Below are 15,669 nucleotides of genomic sequence, written 5' to 3'. Positions count from 1 at the left end.
CGGCGGGGAACAGACTCTTGGGACATGACCACATTCTCAATAGCCACCAGATTCCTAGTACAGTAGATATGATGAATCTAGCTTGCATCTCAACCAAGCTAATCCTGTGGACATGTGCCAGCTTGCTAAGACATCTACTGCCCACATGGCGCTGCGGTTGACGGTCGGTGTGGCAGTTCAGTTTCAGCGAGTTGGGCCGGAGGTGTCAAGACAGGCCAGATCAGTATCCTCAGGACGTGTGATGGAGCTGCGGAGCTGCAGCTGGAGCCTTACCGCTGTTAGAGCTCTAATCCTGCAGACCCAGGCGGCTCCAGACCATAACATACTAATGGGGGGCTGGTGTGGTATAAAAACAGGTGTTACTAATTGGAGCCTGGGACGAGGGTGAGGAGGGATCTGGTAGGGGGGTGAACGGGTGTGACATCACTAGCCCCCATCCCGTCGAGGTGGCTGGGCGGCTGGGACACTGACAGGTCCTCCTTTGTTTTTTCGGCGGCCCCCGGGCTCCATGTGTTAGAAATCATCCTCCCACGTGCTGCAGACAGGGGCCCGGCGGTGAAACTGTACACTAGCAGCTCCTTACCTTCTCTTTGAGCTGTCTGTGAGCCGAAGGACAGGACCTGATGAAAGACAGTGCGGGGATGGAGAATAACACAGGCTAGGAGCTGCAGAAACCCCGCCTGTCACGCCACAGGCTCCAGCCCGGACTCGGGTTCCATCTCTGGGCTTGATGGGAGTTGGAGTGCGGGGGTGAGTGAGTGGGTGTATGGATGGATGGAGGGGGGGGACTGTTCTGTGTCTGCACAACTGGCGATGCTGCTGTTCCTGCGCAAGGCTGATTGTCCTTATGCCAGCGTCAGTGTTGAAAGACAAGTGCTCATAACTACACATCTGGAAAGAGACTGTACATTTTGTATAATTGAAATGTGTGCCCTTATTATTAGAGGTTCTCTGTGGCCTTGAGTATCCACTTACCTCCTCGTGGCTCCAGGGTCTTCTGCACTGTGGATGACCCTGTGAGTTTCCTGTGTTTGTGTTTTGTCTGCGGTTGGGAGCAGTAGAGCAAAAAACAAATTTCCAGATGGAAACCTGTGAAGTAGTACGACTATTCTATTCATGTTGTTGATCCATGTCAGTGTAAAAAAACGTCAAGATGTGTACAGCATATGTGTTTTTCGTGGCCAAAATCTAAATGCTCAGGACATAGTTTATGTTTACGTTCTAAATCTGGAAATCTTGTCTGTCAGTGATGTGGACAGAGTTGTGTAATACATTGACAGGCTGAGTAGTATACCGTAGGTATAAATAGGACATCCAGCCCCCCCCCCCCCCCCCCCCAACTGTGATTGGCTGAGGTTTTCTGGTTGTAATATCCTCAAGTACACACCTCAAGGCCGGGGTTATTTGAACTACTAAAACAGCCCCATTCAGTGAGAGTACCTTGTATGTGGATGTTTTCTCTACTGGCCTTTCTACACGGCCAGTCATGCATGAAACCTGTTTCCCATTTCCCAAGGGTTCCCATGGCTTAACTGTGTCTGGAAGAACTGGGAACCTGAAGCCTGCCCCACACTCTACCTGCCCCCTCAAYCGCACCAAAAGAACGTACCGTACACAATGGCTCCTACTTATACACAAAATATGAACCGTCAAAGTAATTCTGTCACTTCTACGGGAAGAATCTGCACCACAGATTTGTTGCATAATGTAGTTTGTGGTGTATTTGTGGCATGTCAACTTTGACCTTATTCAGGGCTAAGTCAATCAGGTTTCTAATGACAGCACCTGATGATTCGGATTTGTACTTAATAATTAAGCGTTCCTTCCATTTCCCATCTAAAACTTTGGAAACCTGAACCCATAGAATTTACTGAAGTAATAAAACGGAGCCTGACACGCAGTAACCGCCGATATTTATTGATCATCTCACCGTACAGCTTCCATCCTCACGCTAACACAAAGAGCTTTATTGAGACAGTCTCTACTGACACACCATATGTCCTAGACCCGGTAGTGTGATGATTTCCCAACGATGTCGTTCGATACACCAAATGACCATCCAAAGACGAACCATCGTTGTATATGGAAGACGCCATACTAAACTGAGAAAAKCCCCTCCACCCACAGACAGCAGATCAGTTCCCCAGCCTGAGACACCAGGCTCTTTGTTCTATAGATGGCTCCTGTCTGGRGGCCATGACACCTTTATGACAGTGTAGCACTGATCCTAGAGCTCCTCTACTACCCAGCTCTATTACTGCCAACACCTCTTCCTACCACTCCTCGGACCCTAAGACCCTGGGCTATTGGGTGAAGCGACCTCTAGTTCCTGGATGGGAGTAGACTGACTCAATGGGCTTTTGTACATGATGGGGATTGAGGAGGATGGTGGMGCACGAGAATGTGCTAGATGAGGGATTGTCTTACCTGGAAACAAAGACTACTGTTCTTGCTGTCAATTTGACCCCAAAAAATGATATCTCGTATAGATCTTGTTAGAGATCGTAAATATCATTGTTTTATAGGCCTAGACGTTATGAGATGGCATTTCAGATACTGTAGTCTAAGTCACCATGTTAGTTCAGACTCCTGTGTCTAAAACACATTCAATGAATTATGTTCTTCCTTCCGTGCCTGTTCTGAACAGGACCCGCCACATCCAACTTGGGGAGCAACAACACAATTGAGTGCTCTTCTCTGTGATGATTTAGAGAGTGTAACTGCTGGCGGCCTTCCTGCCTCCATGTTGGTCTGAGGGAAGAGCAGGTCAGTATTACCAGCCAGAGGGAGCAATAGYGAGAGTCCCAGGCCAGCGCCGCTGCTCTCCACTTGGCTAACGAACCGTCAAAAGAGCTTTGCAGGAAGTCCTGGATAATTTAAAGTTGTGCTCCATCTTTGACTGATTGCGCAATGGAAGACGGAAGATTTATCTGTCCTGCCGGGGTCGCTATTCACTGCAGACAGGGGGATGGAGGGATGAGGGASGAGAAGGTTGCTCCAGTGACTTCACTGACCACATGCTACTACATACAGTACCCGTCAAAAGTTTGGACACACCTACTCATTACAATTTTTGTGTTATAGAATAATAGRGAAGACATCAAAACTATAAATAACACATATAGAATCATGTAGTAAGCAAAAAAGTGTTGAACAAATCAAAATATATTTTACATTTGAGATTCTTCAAAGTAGCCACCCTTTGCCTTGATGACAGCTATGCACACCCTTGGCATTCTCTCAACCAGCTTCATGAGGAATGCTTTTCCAACAGTCTTGAAGGTGTTCACACATATGCTGAGCACTTGTTGGCTGGTTTTCCTTCACTCTGCAGTTCAACTCATCCCAAACCATCTTAATTAGGTTGAGGTCGGGTGATTGTGGAGGCCTGGTCATCTTATGCAGCACTCCATCACTCTCCTTGGTCAAATAGCCCTTACACATTTTTGAGGTGCATTTTTGGTCATTGTCCTGTTGAAAACAAATGACWGTCCCACTAAGTGCAAACCAGATGGGATGGCGTATCGCTGCAGAATGCTGTGGTAGCCATGCTGGTTAAGTGTGCCTTGAATTCGAAATAAATCACAGACAGTGTCACCAGCAAAGCACCCCCACACCATTACACCTCCTCCTCCATGCTTCATGGTGGGAACCACACATGCAGAGATCATCCGTTCACCTACTTTGCGTCCCACGGCGGTTGGAATCTCAAATTTGTTATTTCATGGTTTTGGTCTCTTCACTATTATTCTACAATGTAGAAAATAGTAAAAATAAAGAAAAACTGAGAAATCCTTGAATGAGTATGTGTGTCCAAACTTTTGACTGGCACTGTGCAACAGGCTGCTTTTGCCAGACTTGCTCTGCTACCCCTAGGGCACACACACTCACATGTACACGCACACGCACGCACACGCACACACACACACACACACACACACACACACACACACACACACACACACACACACACACACACACACACACACACACACACACACACACACACACACACACACACACACACACACACACACACACACACACACACACACACACACACACACACACACACACGTAGACACACACACACTCTCTTTTTCCTTGTATCCCCCCTTCAACACAACTGCTGTCTTGGGAGGAAGTGCGGAAGACATCGCACATTTCCTCCTCCTTCTTCTTCTTCTTCTCCCGTTCAGATGCCTGTCTCTGCATTGCATGTGACAGAGGGGGAAAAGAGGTTAGAAGGATGGAGGTATAGATTAACAGGTGGCCTAAAATAACAACGAGGATGAAAAGAAAGAGAGGATGTGTCTTATGAGCCCCTGTGCAAGGACCTGGGGAGGAAGGAGGGTTGGAGGCAGTCTTGTTACGTTAAGTTTCTCCTGGGTCCATTTGGCTTGARGAAACCCAGTGTTCTCTCTCTCCTTGGAAGAGGTGGAGAGCAAGGTGAGGCATGTCTGGGCTTTGGATAGATCCCACTTTATATGTTGAAAGAAAGTCTAGACCAACCATAGACTGAATGATAATGAATCACTATGTCTTCAGATGATGGGCTACTCTTTTCAGTGTATAAGTGGATTTTGGTGTCAACCAGAGGTATCTAGATGGTAGAGAATGGATCAGTGGTGATGTTGCAATACATACTTTGGAGAAGATCCAGCCTTTGTGAAACTCATCTGTGTTTCTACATGATTGTGGTAAATTAATTTGAGAGTTGTTACATTACTCTACCACCCTCCCTCAGCTTGATTTGCAATGCTGCTGTTATGTTTAAAAAAAAATGTATTATTAATTAAGGAGTAGGCCTTCAATGTTAACATATAGTTTATTAATATTACACACACAGAACTTTGTTGTCCTATTATTATATTATCTGAACTTTCTTTCCCCATAGGCAAAATACTCACAGTGGTGTCCTTCCGTGTCCCTGTGTCAGGGTGTAGTAGAGGTACCCTGATGTCAGCGGTGAAACGTTGCCTCAGTCTGTCAACAATAACATCGTGCAGATGGGTCTGGCCACTGAGGCCTGGGCAGGGCCTGAAGGATAKGCTTTAATTTCAACGAACGCTTCTTAACGCTGACCTTCACACCTCCGGCYATCCATCAATCTCTCCTTCCCGCCRCAGAGCTTCTGCCTGCTTCCGACCCACTGCCAGCCGGCGTTAAAATAAAAGTATTTGGCTCTTTGACCCAGCCTGAAGTCTGCTACTGACATTGGTCACATTTCCTTGAAAATCATGAGGATTATCTAAAGAGGTGTAAAAGGGCAGTCTTGCTATGTGCATACACTTTCKGTTACATCTGAGTAGATTTCTTCCTCTGTCGCACTAATAACGTGCCTTATATGGATAGTATATTTTTTTATATAATAGTATGTATTACTCTTTATGGTGTACGTTATTAGGTTATGAGGTTATGAATGACTCGTATCCTAAATGTTTTCATAATGGTAATGTATGGCGCGGCAACCACTAGACCACAAATAAAGACATTGTGTATAGATGCAGTGGTGCTTTGGCTTAGATCTCGTTAGTTAAATAGAGAATTCAGGTCAGTTTTATAYCTTCCACAGTAAATCTGTGTTTTCAGAAGTCTTCTCTTCTGTGTGTTGAAAGGCCATTTAGAGGACGTTCCTGTTGCGTTGGAGAATGTTCCCGTTGCGTTGCAGGGTGAAGTCACCAGCTGCTCATCCAAARGTTTTCTTAGGAGCGCAGTTACTGAGCTACCCACAAAAAAAAGGCCATATTCACAAAGCAGCAAGTCAGGAGTTATTTAAAGAATGTCCTTTGACTAAAGTCTGCTTTCATAATCAGAGCTGGTTGGATATTGACTGAGCAGACCCTATCCTGATGTTTGGAATCTGCCGCAACAACTTTTAGATTTAGGTCTGTGCCACTGTCAACTAGAGTCTCGCCAAAGATGGGAAATGATGGTGTTCTTAAAACTCAATTTTGCATGACCTCTACGCTGCAGTTATTGAGTCGTTTCTAGAGAGTATGCTTCGGGTAAACGAATACAACATACAAGATAAACCAGGATTAAAGAACATGTTTTTTGTTGCAATAATTCACCCTGAAAAGTGAAAGGAAAACCTAGTATTTCAATGTTTTGGCGAGCATACAGCTCCCCCAGAACACAATACCATCGAATTAAATGTAATCCATAAATTTGGCCACCCTGGACCTTTTAAAGAAACCTTAGTGGTACAAGAACAACAATCCAAGTTCATTGGTTTACACAAGTGGTATTAATACTATCATTACAATTGGACATAGTTTATTTTCACTACTATTACCACTAATACAATAATAGTCCCTAATAGAGGCCCAATGAAGAGGAAGTGATGAGGGGATCGGCTCTGAGATTTTCCACCCCTAGCAGCTGCTGCGCGGCCTTACCAGGTCAGCGTTACAGTCACATTTGACCCCTACCGTGGGTGGTGTTTGGAACCTCTCCCCCCGTCGATGGAACAGAGAGGGCAGTAGCCTCTAAAGTCTTTGTTTGAGCCGGCCAGCCCGAGCATAGGCCCGCCATTGTAAGTCCCAGGACTCCTATGCTTTACCTCTTGTTTTCTTTGGGAAGCAGGAAATTGGATGACTGGCTACCTGCTACAACAACATCCTGTACTCGAGAAGTCGTCTTTTCACCCATACCTACCTATTATTTCCCCTTTCCATCATACGCAAGTGGTCAGCCAACAGACTTCTGGTTCCTAGGGGCCCTCACGTGGGCTTGTCTGAGGGTTCCACTTGGGTTGAGATCCAATTGGCCCCAGCCTGATGCTTCCGTTGAAAATAGTTTTGGGCCCCAAATAGGGCTTTAGGAGCCAGATTCCACCTCAGGTTAATGGCACTTTGTGAGCTGATTGGAATGGCAATGATGATGGTGTGCAAAGTGAATGCCGTCATTCAAATGCAGGCCGACTTATGACCATGTCAGTACCACGTCAGATCAATTTCCTTCCACCAGAATGATCTTCTTAGGGTTTATTGCAATAGGAAGAACACCAGACCAAACCACTTCCCAGTGTAAAAACATTTTAGAGGATTTAAAAAAATATACACCAGGTTTTGTGTGGGCGCAAATTAGTTTAATCAGATCCTACTAAAGGAAATTCCCCCACACCACATGAGGTATTAATGAAGATTATAAGGCTAGCTCTACATTCACTCTCCCTTTCACTCTCCCTTTCTCTCTCCCTCTCTCTCTCTTCCTTTCTCTCCTAATATCTTTCTCTCCCTATCTCCCTTTCTCTCCTTTCTCCCTTTTCTCCCTTTCTCCCTCTCTCTCTCTCTCTCTCTCTCTCTCTCTCTCTCTCTCTCTCTCTCTCTCTCTCTCGTCTCTCTCTTCTCTCTCTCCTTTCTCTCTTTCTCTCTTTCTCCTTTCTGTCTCTGTCTGTCTCTTTCTCCCCTCCCTCCCTCCTCCCTCTCTCTCTCTCACACACACACACACACACACACCACACACACACACACACACACACACACACACACACACACACACACACACACACACACACACACACACACACACACACACACACACACACACACACACACACACACACACACACACACACACACACACACACACAACAGGGAAAGAAAGAAAAATATAGTTGCCGTAGCGACAGACGGTCTGCAGACAGTTGTAATAGGAAATTGGACTAAATAGCATGTAAATGCCAAGCATTGGTTCTGTCCTATAGTCTAGCCAAGACGCTTCATACACTGTCACTTCATAACTCACATGTGGCTGGTTGGAAGAAATTATCGAAGTATTTTTTWWTTTTTTTWAATGATTTATTCATTTRAGCAGATTTCAATAGGCAACATCTGAATTTTATCAATATCTTTCAAATGTTAAAAAAGCAAGAAAAAAAAGCTGAAAAGTACAAAAAATAAGACAAACTTGTTTGACAGAAAAAGTGTATTCTAGGAAAACGTAACAACACAACTTTGAATAAAATCAGATTTTGAGGCACTTAAGGTTTGGCAACGCRGAAACGGTTTGAGTGTCCGCAGGTGGCTGCAGTCAAGCATTGAGGGCCATGATTACGGATCGAGAACTGAGGAGATGTTCCCAAAAGAAAATCGAATCACAGACTTGTCATTGCTGAGTTACAAGTGCTCACTCGGGCAGGGTGATAAACTGCAACATGTAGTCTACACTAAGATTAATCCATTCCTTAATGTATTTATTCCAATACTCCCATCGCAGTAATGCTCCAAGAGTTAGATTGTATGGGTATAGAAAATATTACAACCCCTTTCAAGTTAGATCTAATATTGTCCTCAATCGACAGAGAAGTGTAAAAAAGACTTTGGGCCTTGCCAGACCAAGTACTACAGTATTTACAAAAGGGATAACACTGGGGTTCAGACTGACTAAGAAATGCTCTGTTCCAGCAACCGACTCTCCAGGGATTATAAGATGGCTGGTGTTCTCTGTGGATGTTTGTGTCGGGGGGACTCCTATCAGGACAGCCTGTTTCCCCTCACTCTGAGCTGGGTGAGGCAGCAGAGTCTATGTCGTCCGTCTCCAGGTCGTTAGGGGAAGCAGGCTGTCCTCCTTTCACCCTCTTCCACTTCATCCTCCTGTTCTGGAACCACACCTTCACCTACAGGACATAGACAGGAGGTGTCACTACAATGCCTGCATCAAGTCATGTATGTAGTCATAGCCACGGGAAGTAGGGGTGCTGAGGGTGTTGCTGCACTCCCGGAAAAATGTGAATTAAGAACAAATATTAAGAAAGAATATKTTTTTTGTTTAATACTGTAGACTACATCAGTCATTTGTTTGTTTTTTGGTGCTTGTGGAAGAGGCTGTGCAGTCTCAGTGTAAAGCTTAAGTTCAGGTTTTGGACCACACTCCTCGTGGGTCGCAGTAGCTAAATGCCCACAGATTACTATAGTCTACTATATAACCACATTGAATATGACCCATGACATKATTTCCTTGGACCCAGTCCGCCGCCATTCTGTGTCGACCGGAACCCACATACGAGCTCAAGGGASGGCTGACCTCCGTGCATCCCTCRCKGCATTCCCCACGGCAACACTGGGACAGACTAMTCTGTTCCCACACTATTTTTATGAAGACTGTCCCCTCGTCTGATACTGTCTACCTCTCGTGACTGAAGGAACGTAAAACTGCCAAGCAATGTAGTATCTGTCGGGAAAAATCATAAAGAATTATTGAGCCAGAGTTGCAATGGGACTCAGAGCCCGGAGTGTAGGGTTGGGACCTAGCTGGCTTTGAGCACCAGAGGCCTGGGAAATTCATCTTAGAGCAGGCTATTTGCGGTCACTGAGAAACTATGGGCTCYTTGGGCAYAGCAGGGAGTGGGCARAGGGGCTGGAACTAGGGAGAGGAACAGGACAGACTGCCAAGCCCTTCCAAATGTTAGCCTTGTCTCKCCTGGTTCTAAGATCTGCTGCCCAATCACAAGAGAAGGCTTCCAACATTAAACCAGTTGGACACCTATTAGGATGAGTGGTGTCAACGAGAAACGAGTCTGTAGTTGTAGGCAACAGAATTTTAGCAGAGACTCAACTAAGTTTACAACTATGATCCAGCTCACTATATCAAGAGCATTGTTAATTATATGTCATTTTTTAAAATAATTTGTGGTTAATAATATTGGCCTTCAAATCACATATTTGCATCCAATCAACAGACTCTTCTCTTATTTGTCAGGCAATTGGCTGAAGACATCCTCTTTTTCATAGACCTGTTCTTTCTATACCTTCAAAAAAAATGAAGYCTTATAGATCACTAAATATTGTCATTGTGTGGAAACATTCTGGTGTAGGTGTTGTGTGTCTGATGCACTATCTCCGTTACCTGTCTCTCCGTGAGGTCCAGGTTGACAGCGATCTCATAGCGACGCAGTCTGGTSAGGTAGTTATGGTGGGTGAACTCCGTTTCCAGTTCCCGGAGCTGCTCTTTGGTGAACGCTGTGCGCTCTTTCCTCGCTTTGCAGTTAGAGTCCACCTTGAAGTCCTGAATATCTGGAGAACACAAGAAGAGGACGTCGTTGTTATTTCAGGACTATGCTATGATGTACAGTAGTGTTGAGAAATGATTTCGTCAAATGATGTGCACGTATATTAGTTTAGCACTGAATTTATACACAAGTTGAGTGGTTTGTCTGTCTGGTATTAGGCCCATTTCACAAAGAAGAGGTTAGCGGTCCTCTCAACTAACAAATCTGTCCGAACCCTAGTCGTATACACTCAGAGAGCAACCGGACCACTACTCTACGAGAGACCACCCTGACCTGTCCCACTCCCATGCAWGTCCCACTCCCATGCACCCTGAGTTACATTATCTAACGACCAGTGCCCCGGTCAAGTCAACGCTCCTCTGCCCTGCAACGGGGACTGCCAAACCAGGCGGCAGAGGGCTTAAGTTAGGGAGGAATGCAGCGGAACGTCGTTAAAGCCTCTAAGAACAAAGGCGGGGATGTGTCCAGCTCAAARGTATGTGTCTCTGGGCAGACGGGAAGACTTCCCCTTCTAGGCCAGAGGAGAGGAGGCTGCCGGCCATCGCTCAGTAACTCACACACAACCTGACAGCCACCTTGCCTCAATAGCCTCTGGAAAATAGGAAGCACTCTTATCGATATAGCAGAGCAGAGGAAAGAGGAATTATGAAATCATGTGCTGTACGTGTGCATTGTGTTAACTGGTCCACTTGGATTATTTAGGGTAGTAAAGRGTGTATGACAAATGTGTACGACAGGGAAGACAAAGGCTTTTGGTTGGTAGAGATTTTGAGAGTTATTTTCCTCTTGGTAATCTTGGTGAAAATGAAATGTACATAAACTACATGAAAGCCACTTAATCATTCCTTGTTAAAAATCTCGACTTTATATTATATGGAATGATTTRAGGTAATKCTTGTGCATTGGWAGCGYCACTAGCTGCTGATGTAATCTTGAGAAAATGGTTCTAATTTGTCAAAGTGAGAAGTTCTGCATTGTGCTTGCCAGAGCATGGAGCCAGATTGTGAAATGGACTGCAGTGCCTGGTCCAGATGTGACTGGGCAGATCCAGACTCACTGTGTGGGTGTGTGTGTGTATGTGTGTGCGTGTGCATATGCATATTTGCTCCCGTCCTTCTGCGTGTGCTTGCCTACGTGCATGTGTGTCTGTTTGCATGCGTCTTTGCGTGTGTATGTGGATGTCTAGGTGTGTGTCTATACAACATGGTCAAAAGACTCCCATTCAGAGAGACCAACCTGTAGCCTATAATGCCTCATGTTGAGAACACCAAATTATTATAATTAAAACCCCATTAAGGACAACGTGTTCCAAGTGTGCTGCTCTGGCCTGGTCTGGTCTGGTGTGGTGGAGCTGAGTAGATGTGAGAGCAGGTTAAGTTTGCTGAACACCTGGCAGAACAGATTTAGTAGGCACACACACCGGCCCTCAGTAAACAGGCCTCAATAAATATCCTGCACAGCCAGAGCCCGTAAACTGAAGGGGAGAAACTCCTGCACCCAGCGGGACTCCGTAACACAAACAGCATTTGCCATTTTGGGGGGGTGGGGGTGGGTGGGGGGGTTGGGGGTGACAGTGCAAAAGTWATTTGTCTTAATTAACACTCAATTAAGCCTGTTGTAAATACGTGGGGGTTTCGCAGACTTAAACAGAAATTAAAATGACTGTTTAATTAATTACATGATTATTTAATGTATTAAAGTGAGGGCCAAGGTTTATAAATGTACAAAAATAAATGTGTACACCTCCAATGTGTTTTTTTTTTTTTTTTTTTTACAGTAAAACTAAATGGTGTCGTAATTTGTTTTATATTGGAGAGGTAATATGTTTATTAAAGTTCTTACTGAAATTGTTTACAGCCGATTTCTTATAAATTTGATAAATGAACAATGATAACCAGATGGTGGTCAGGCAAATGGATAAAAATCACCCTGAAATGCTAACAGGTTTAGCAGCACTATAAAACTGTTCTAAAGATATAAACATCTAGTTACGAAAAAGGGTCATATCTGTGTCAGTATTATTACAACAGGGCTATGATAAGCATAATTTTAAAAGCATTTAATTAGACACCATTCAAAATGCATCGCTATTGTAATGAAGTTGGATATATCTCACCCTGCTTGATTTAGACTAAACGGGGCATCTCTAAACTAGTTCTTACAAATGGTTTATAAAAATGTATTAAACCTGTAGAGAGGCCTGACATTGCTTCAGTCAAAACATGTAGTAACCTGCACACCAATAGAGGTTGAACCTTTTTAAATGGTTGAAAGTATGAATAAAGGTGAATCATATCATTATAGAGCTATATGCCTAAATATGGTCGCACTGTTGTCGAATTTCCTCTAGAGAGTTACCACGGCGTTTTGCCCAAAACGCTCAGACTTTTTTATTTCCATCTACGTGGGCCGGCACCTGTGTCTCACTGGGCCATGGCTCCAGAAGACCTACTCTGATTTGGTTKCAAGGCAAGGCCACTGGTACTTTTCAGCTGTCATTTACATAACACTGGTTAACTGTGAACTTTAACAAATCAAATCAAATTTATTTATAAAGCCCTTCTTACATCAGCGGATATCTCAAAGTGCTGTACAGAAACCCAGCCTAAAACCCCAAACAGCAAGCAATGCAGGTGTAGAAGCACGGTGGCTAGGAAAAACTCCCTAGAAAGGCCACCTTTCAAACACCTTCTCTGTTTGATGATGCAGAGGTTGTTGATTCTGCTCGAACACYAGTCTTTAGTGTCACACTCCTGAAGGAAACACAATAACACTACAACTCACATTAACATTAAACCCTGGTGACACCCTGGTGTGTGGTAAGTCCTTAGTGGAAATGCAGCCTGTATCAATGCCTTAAGGTTATATTCCTAATTCTAGGTCAAAGTATTCAATGCACGTTTGAATGGTCGTCTCTGAAATACTGGGTCTATACAGTGGTCAACCYTGTTGCATGTGTTCAGTGGGATATTCTGTTACAGCTTAACGACGGGAAAATGTCAATGGATAAGAATGTAAAAGTGGGGTTGCAGGCAAGAGATTTTACCAGACGTGGTCTGGCATGTTTGAGGGAGGGTTACAATACGGTAACCCAAGAAAAGGGGAAAAAATCTATATTTCCCCCAATTAAGTGCCTAAGGCCAGTGTCTGGTTCCCTAAGAAGGAGATCTTAAATTAGACACGTTTATTGAACGTCTCCAAGCCCTACGTGATTTTCCTAACGTGGGTGTTGCATCGCAGTTTTGGCCGTCCTAATATAGCCACTGGAATTCTGATCGAGGAGGTAATACATTTATCTGCAAAAGATTTCCCCCATTCTAGAGAGGGCAGGTTTGGTTTCCATAGCGTGGCTGAAAGCTGAGGGGAATGCTTTACCAGATGTGCTGAAAACAGTCAGGTTCGCTTTTCCTCTCATTCAGCTAGCATGAAATTGGGAGTATATTTCAATAACACATCTACAGCTAGAAGATAAATGCCTACCGTTCCTATGGCTATTAGCTCAACGGCAAGTCATTAAAAATTGTATGACTTTCAGGAATTAGCACTTCATGGATATCAGTTACTGTACCAGAAATGTGGTATCCAGTTGGTCTGATGAGGTGACGTCATTGATAACGATGAGATATTTAAATCAATTATCAATGGGCAATTGCAAGTAATAAACAGTTGCCTGTTGATGTTGATATTGCTTCTAATGCTTGCAATGGTATTGCTTATAAAGACATCTAATGATATATTTGCTTTTATGGACCGTGACCCATGTACTGTAACATCATAAGAACATGAGCTATGCCGAGTTTTTTGCAGACAAACATCTCAGTTGATTTATACCAGRAGCATCCTGAAAGTTGTCATGTCTCAATGAAACAAAGGATGCACGCATGTAACAAAGATTTACAGTAGATGTTGCGTTAGTAGATTTGGATTTTTAAAAAAAGAGGCTTAAAACAATGAGAGGACGCAACTGGTCCAGTCGGGATGTTCTTGAACACAAAGTGTCGTCACCTTTTGCATACCTATGTGTCCAGGCTCTAGGGCAAGACTGTCTTTTGGTGAAGAAACAGATACAGAGATTCTGTCCCATTGCCAGCAATGACATGGGCAGTAGTGAATGTGATACTCTGGTGAGAGTTTCCCTGCAGAATAGCACATCTCTTTTGTGTATTCATGACGAAAAGGGGTTTGTACAAATGGATGTGTCGAATCTGAGAAGCGCAATTTAATTTCTGTCTCTGCACGGCATTTGACTCGTATTTGCATTCTATGTAGGCCTACTGAAGTGGTGTCTTTTTCCACATCTTTCCAGTCATGGTATTTACCAGCAGCCCAACTGATCCCATCTTGGCGTATCACTGACTCACCTGCTATGTCTCTCTTCCTCTTGGAGCTCTTCTTCTCTGTGTCGGCCGATGCCATGCTCTGTGGCGAGTACTCCCCCTCAAGACACCCGGCCACTGCCCCTGGCAGCCTGTCCCCACCTGTGCTGTCTACGCCCCCCACCACTCCTCCACCACCCACCACCACGGGCTCCCCCAGACAGGCCTCCTGCCCCCGGCCCCGCGTCTCACACTGGGGGAACTGCCAGTCGGCCCTCTGGAAGCCCGCATGGGGCTCTGGGTAGAGTCTGTCGTCGCGGGGGAAGCTGGCGTGGGGCGCAGGCACCAGGCAGGAGGTGGAGAAGTCTGTGTAGGCCAGGAACTCAGGCTTTTGGTGCAGGGAGAAGGGGGCCTGCTGGTAGGGTGACTGGAGCCCCGCTCCGGGGTGAGGGTTCCTCACGCACCCCCAAATGGGGCTGCCGGGGTGGGCGCTCCGCATGCAGCTGCTGGCTGGCTGATCCATGATGATACACACCGATAAATGCTCCCCCACACACACACACACACACACACACACACGCACACACGCACACGCACACACGCACACACGCACACACGCAGACACACACTCCTGGAGTGAAGTCCTTGCTGAGAGCTGAAAGTCCCTTCAGAGAGTTCTCCGGTTCTGTCAATACGGGGTTAATATCCACTTCAGCTTGTTGGTTTCAAAAGCACATCATCTCCCCAGCACATCCAACTCTGGAAGAAGTTACTCTGTCTGTCTGTCGCTGACCGTGGCTTGTTGACTGTCCTCAGTCCAATGTGTAAGGATGGAGACCTTCCTCTGCTTAGTGGGTCTCCCTCTCGTGACGTCGTAGAGAGCAGCTCCTCAAGTCTCCACACACACTCACACACACTCTCAGACACACCGGCGAGTGGACAAATGATCTGACTAGCTGTGCTGCTAGAGGAGTGTTAGGTTAGCCCCTGCGTCTGCACACACACACTGACACACTCCCTGCCGACTGGGCTGGCTGTTTTCACAGTTGTAAGACATTCCTGACAAGTGGTCCCTCCTCCCTTTTAAACACATAGGTGGGTAAGAGTGTAACCTGAGCTTGAAGAGGAGGCGCCCTGACGGCCACATGTGGGTACCCTGCGACCAACCCCACCAACCCTGCCTCATCAACTATTAATCACAGTAGAAATATGCACATCTAATGGCCTTTCCAGACGTGGTGCTCTTTTAAGAGACATTGTCTGTAAAACACACGTGAGAGTAAAGGTCCGGCGGGGGAATTATTCTACTCCTTAGTGTTTTTTGACACATCATTTTAG

At 45.3% G+C, this 15,669-nt stretch overlaps 1 protein-coding gene across 1 annotated transcript; it reads right to left on the bottom strand.

The window, feature by feature from the left end:
- Nucleotides 1–7,797: 7,797 nt before the first annotated feature.
- LOC111978737 (homeobox protein MOX-1) lies at nucleotides 7,798–15,376 on the bottom strand. The gene is made up of 3 exons (XM_024008962.1): nucleotides 14,377–15,376; nucleotides 9,853–10,019; nucleotides 7,798–8,623 (listed from the first exon to the last, which is right to left on the bottom strand). The coding sequence occupies exons 1-3, from the start codon at nucleotides 14,852–14,854 to the stop codon at nucleotides 8,501–8,503; spliced, it is 768 nt and encodes a 255-aa protein (XP_023864730.1). The 5' UTR covers nucleotides 14,855–15,376; the 3' UTR covers nucleotides 7,798–8,500.
- Nucleotides 15,377–15,669: the final 293 nt, after the last annotated feature.

Source organism: Salvelinus sp. IW2-2015, linkage group LG18 (genome assembly GCF_002910315.2).
Source record: "Salvelinus sp. IW2-2015 linkage group LG18, ASM291031v2, whole genome shotgun sequence".
Classification (NCBI taxonomy): Eukaryota; Metazoa; Chordata; class Actinopteri; order Salmoniformes; family Salmonidae; genus Salvelinus; species Salvelinus sp. IW2-2015.
Note: the sequence above shows the minus strand (reverse complement) of the source record. Positions and strands in the feature narration are given on the sequence as shown.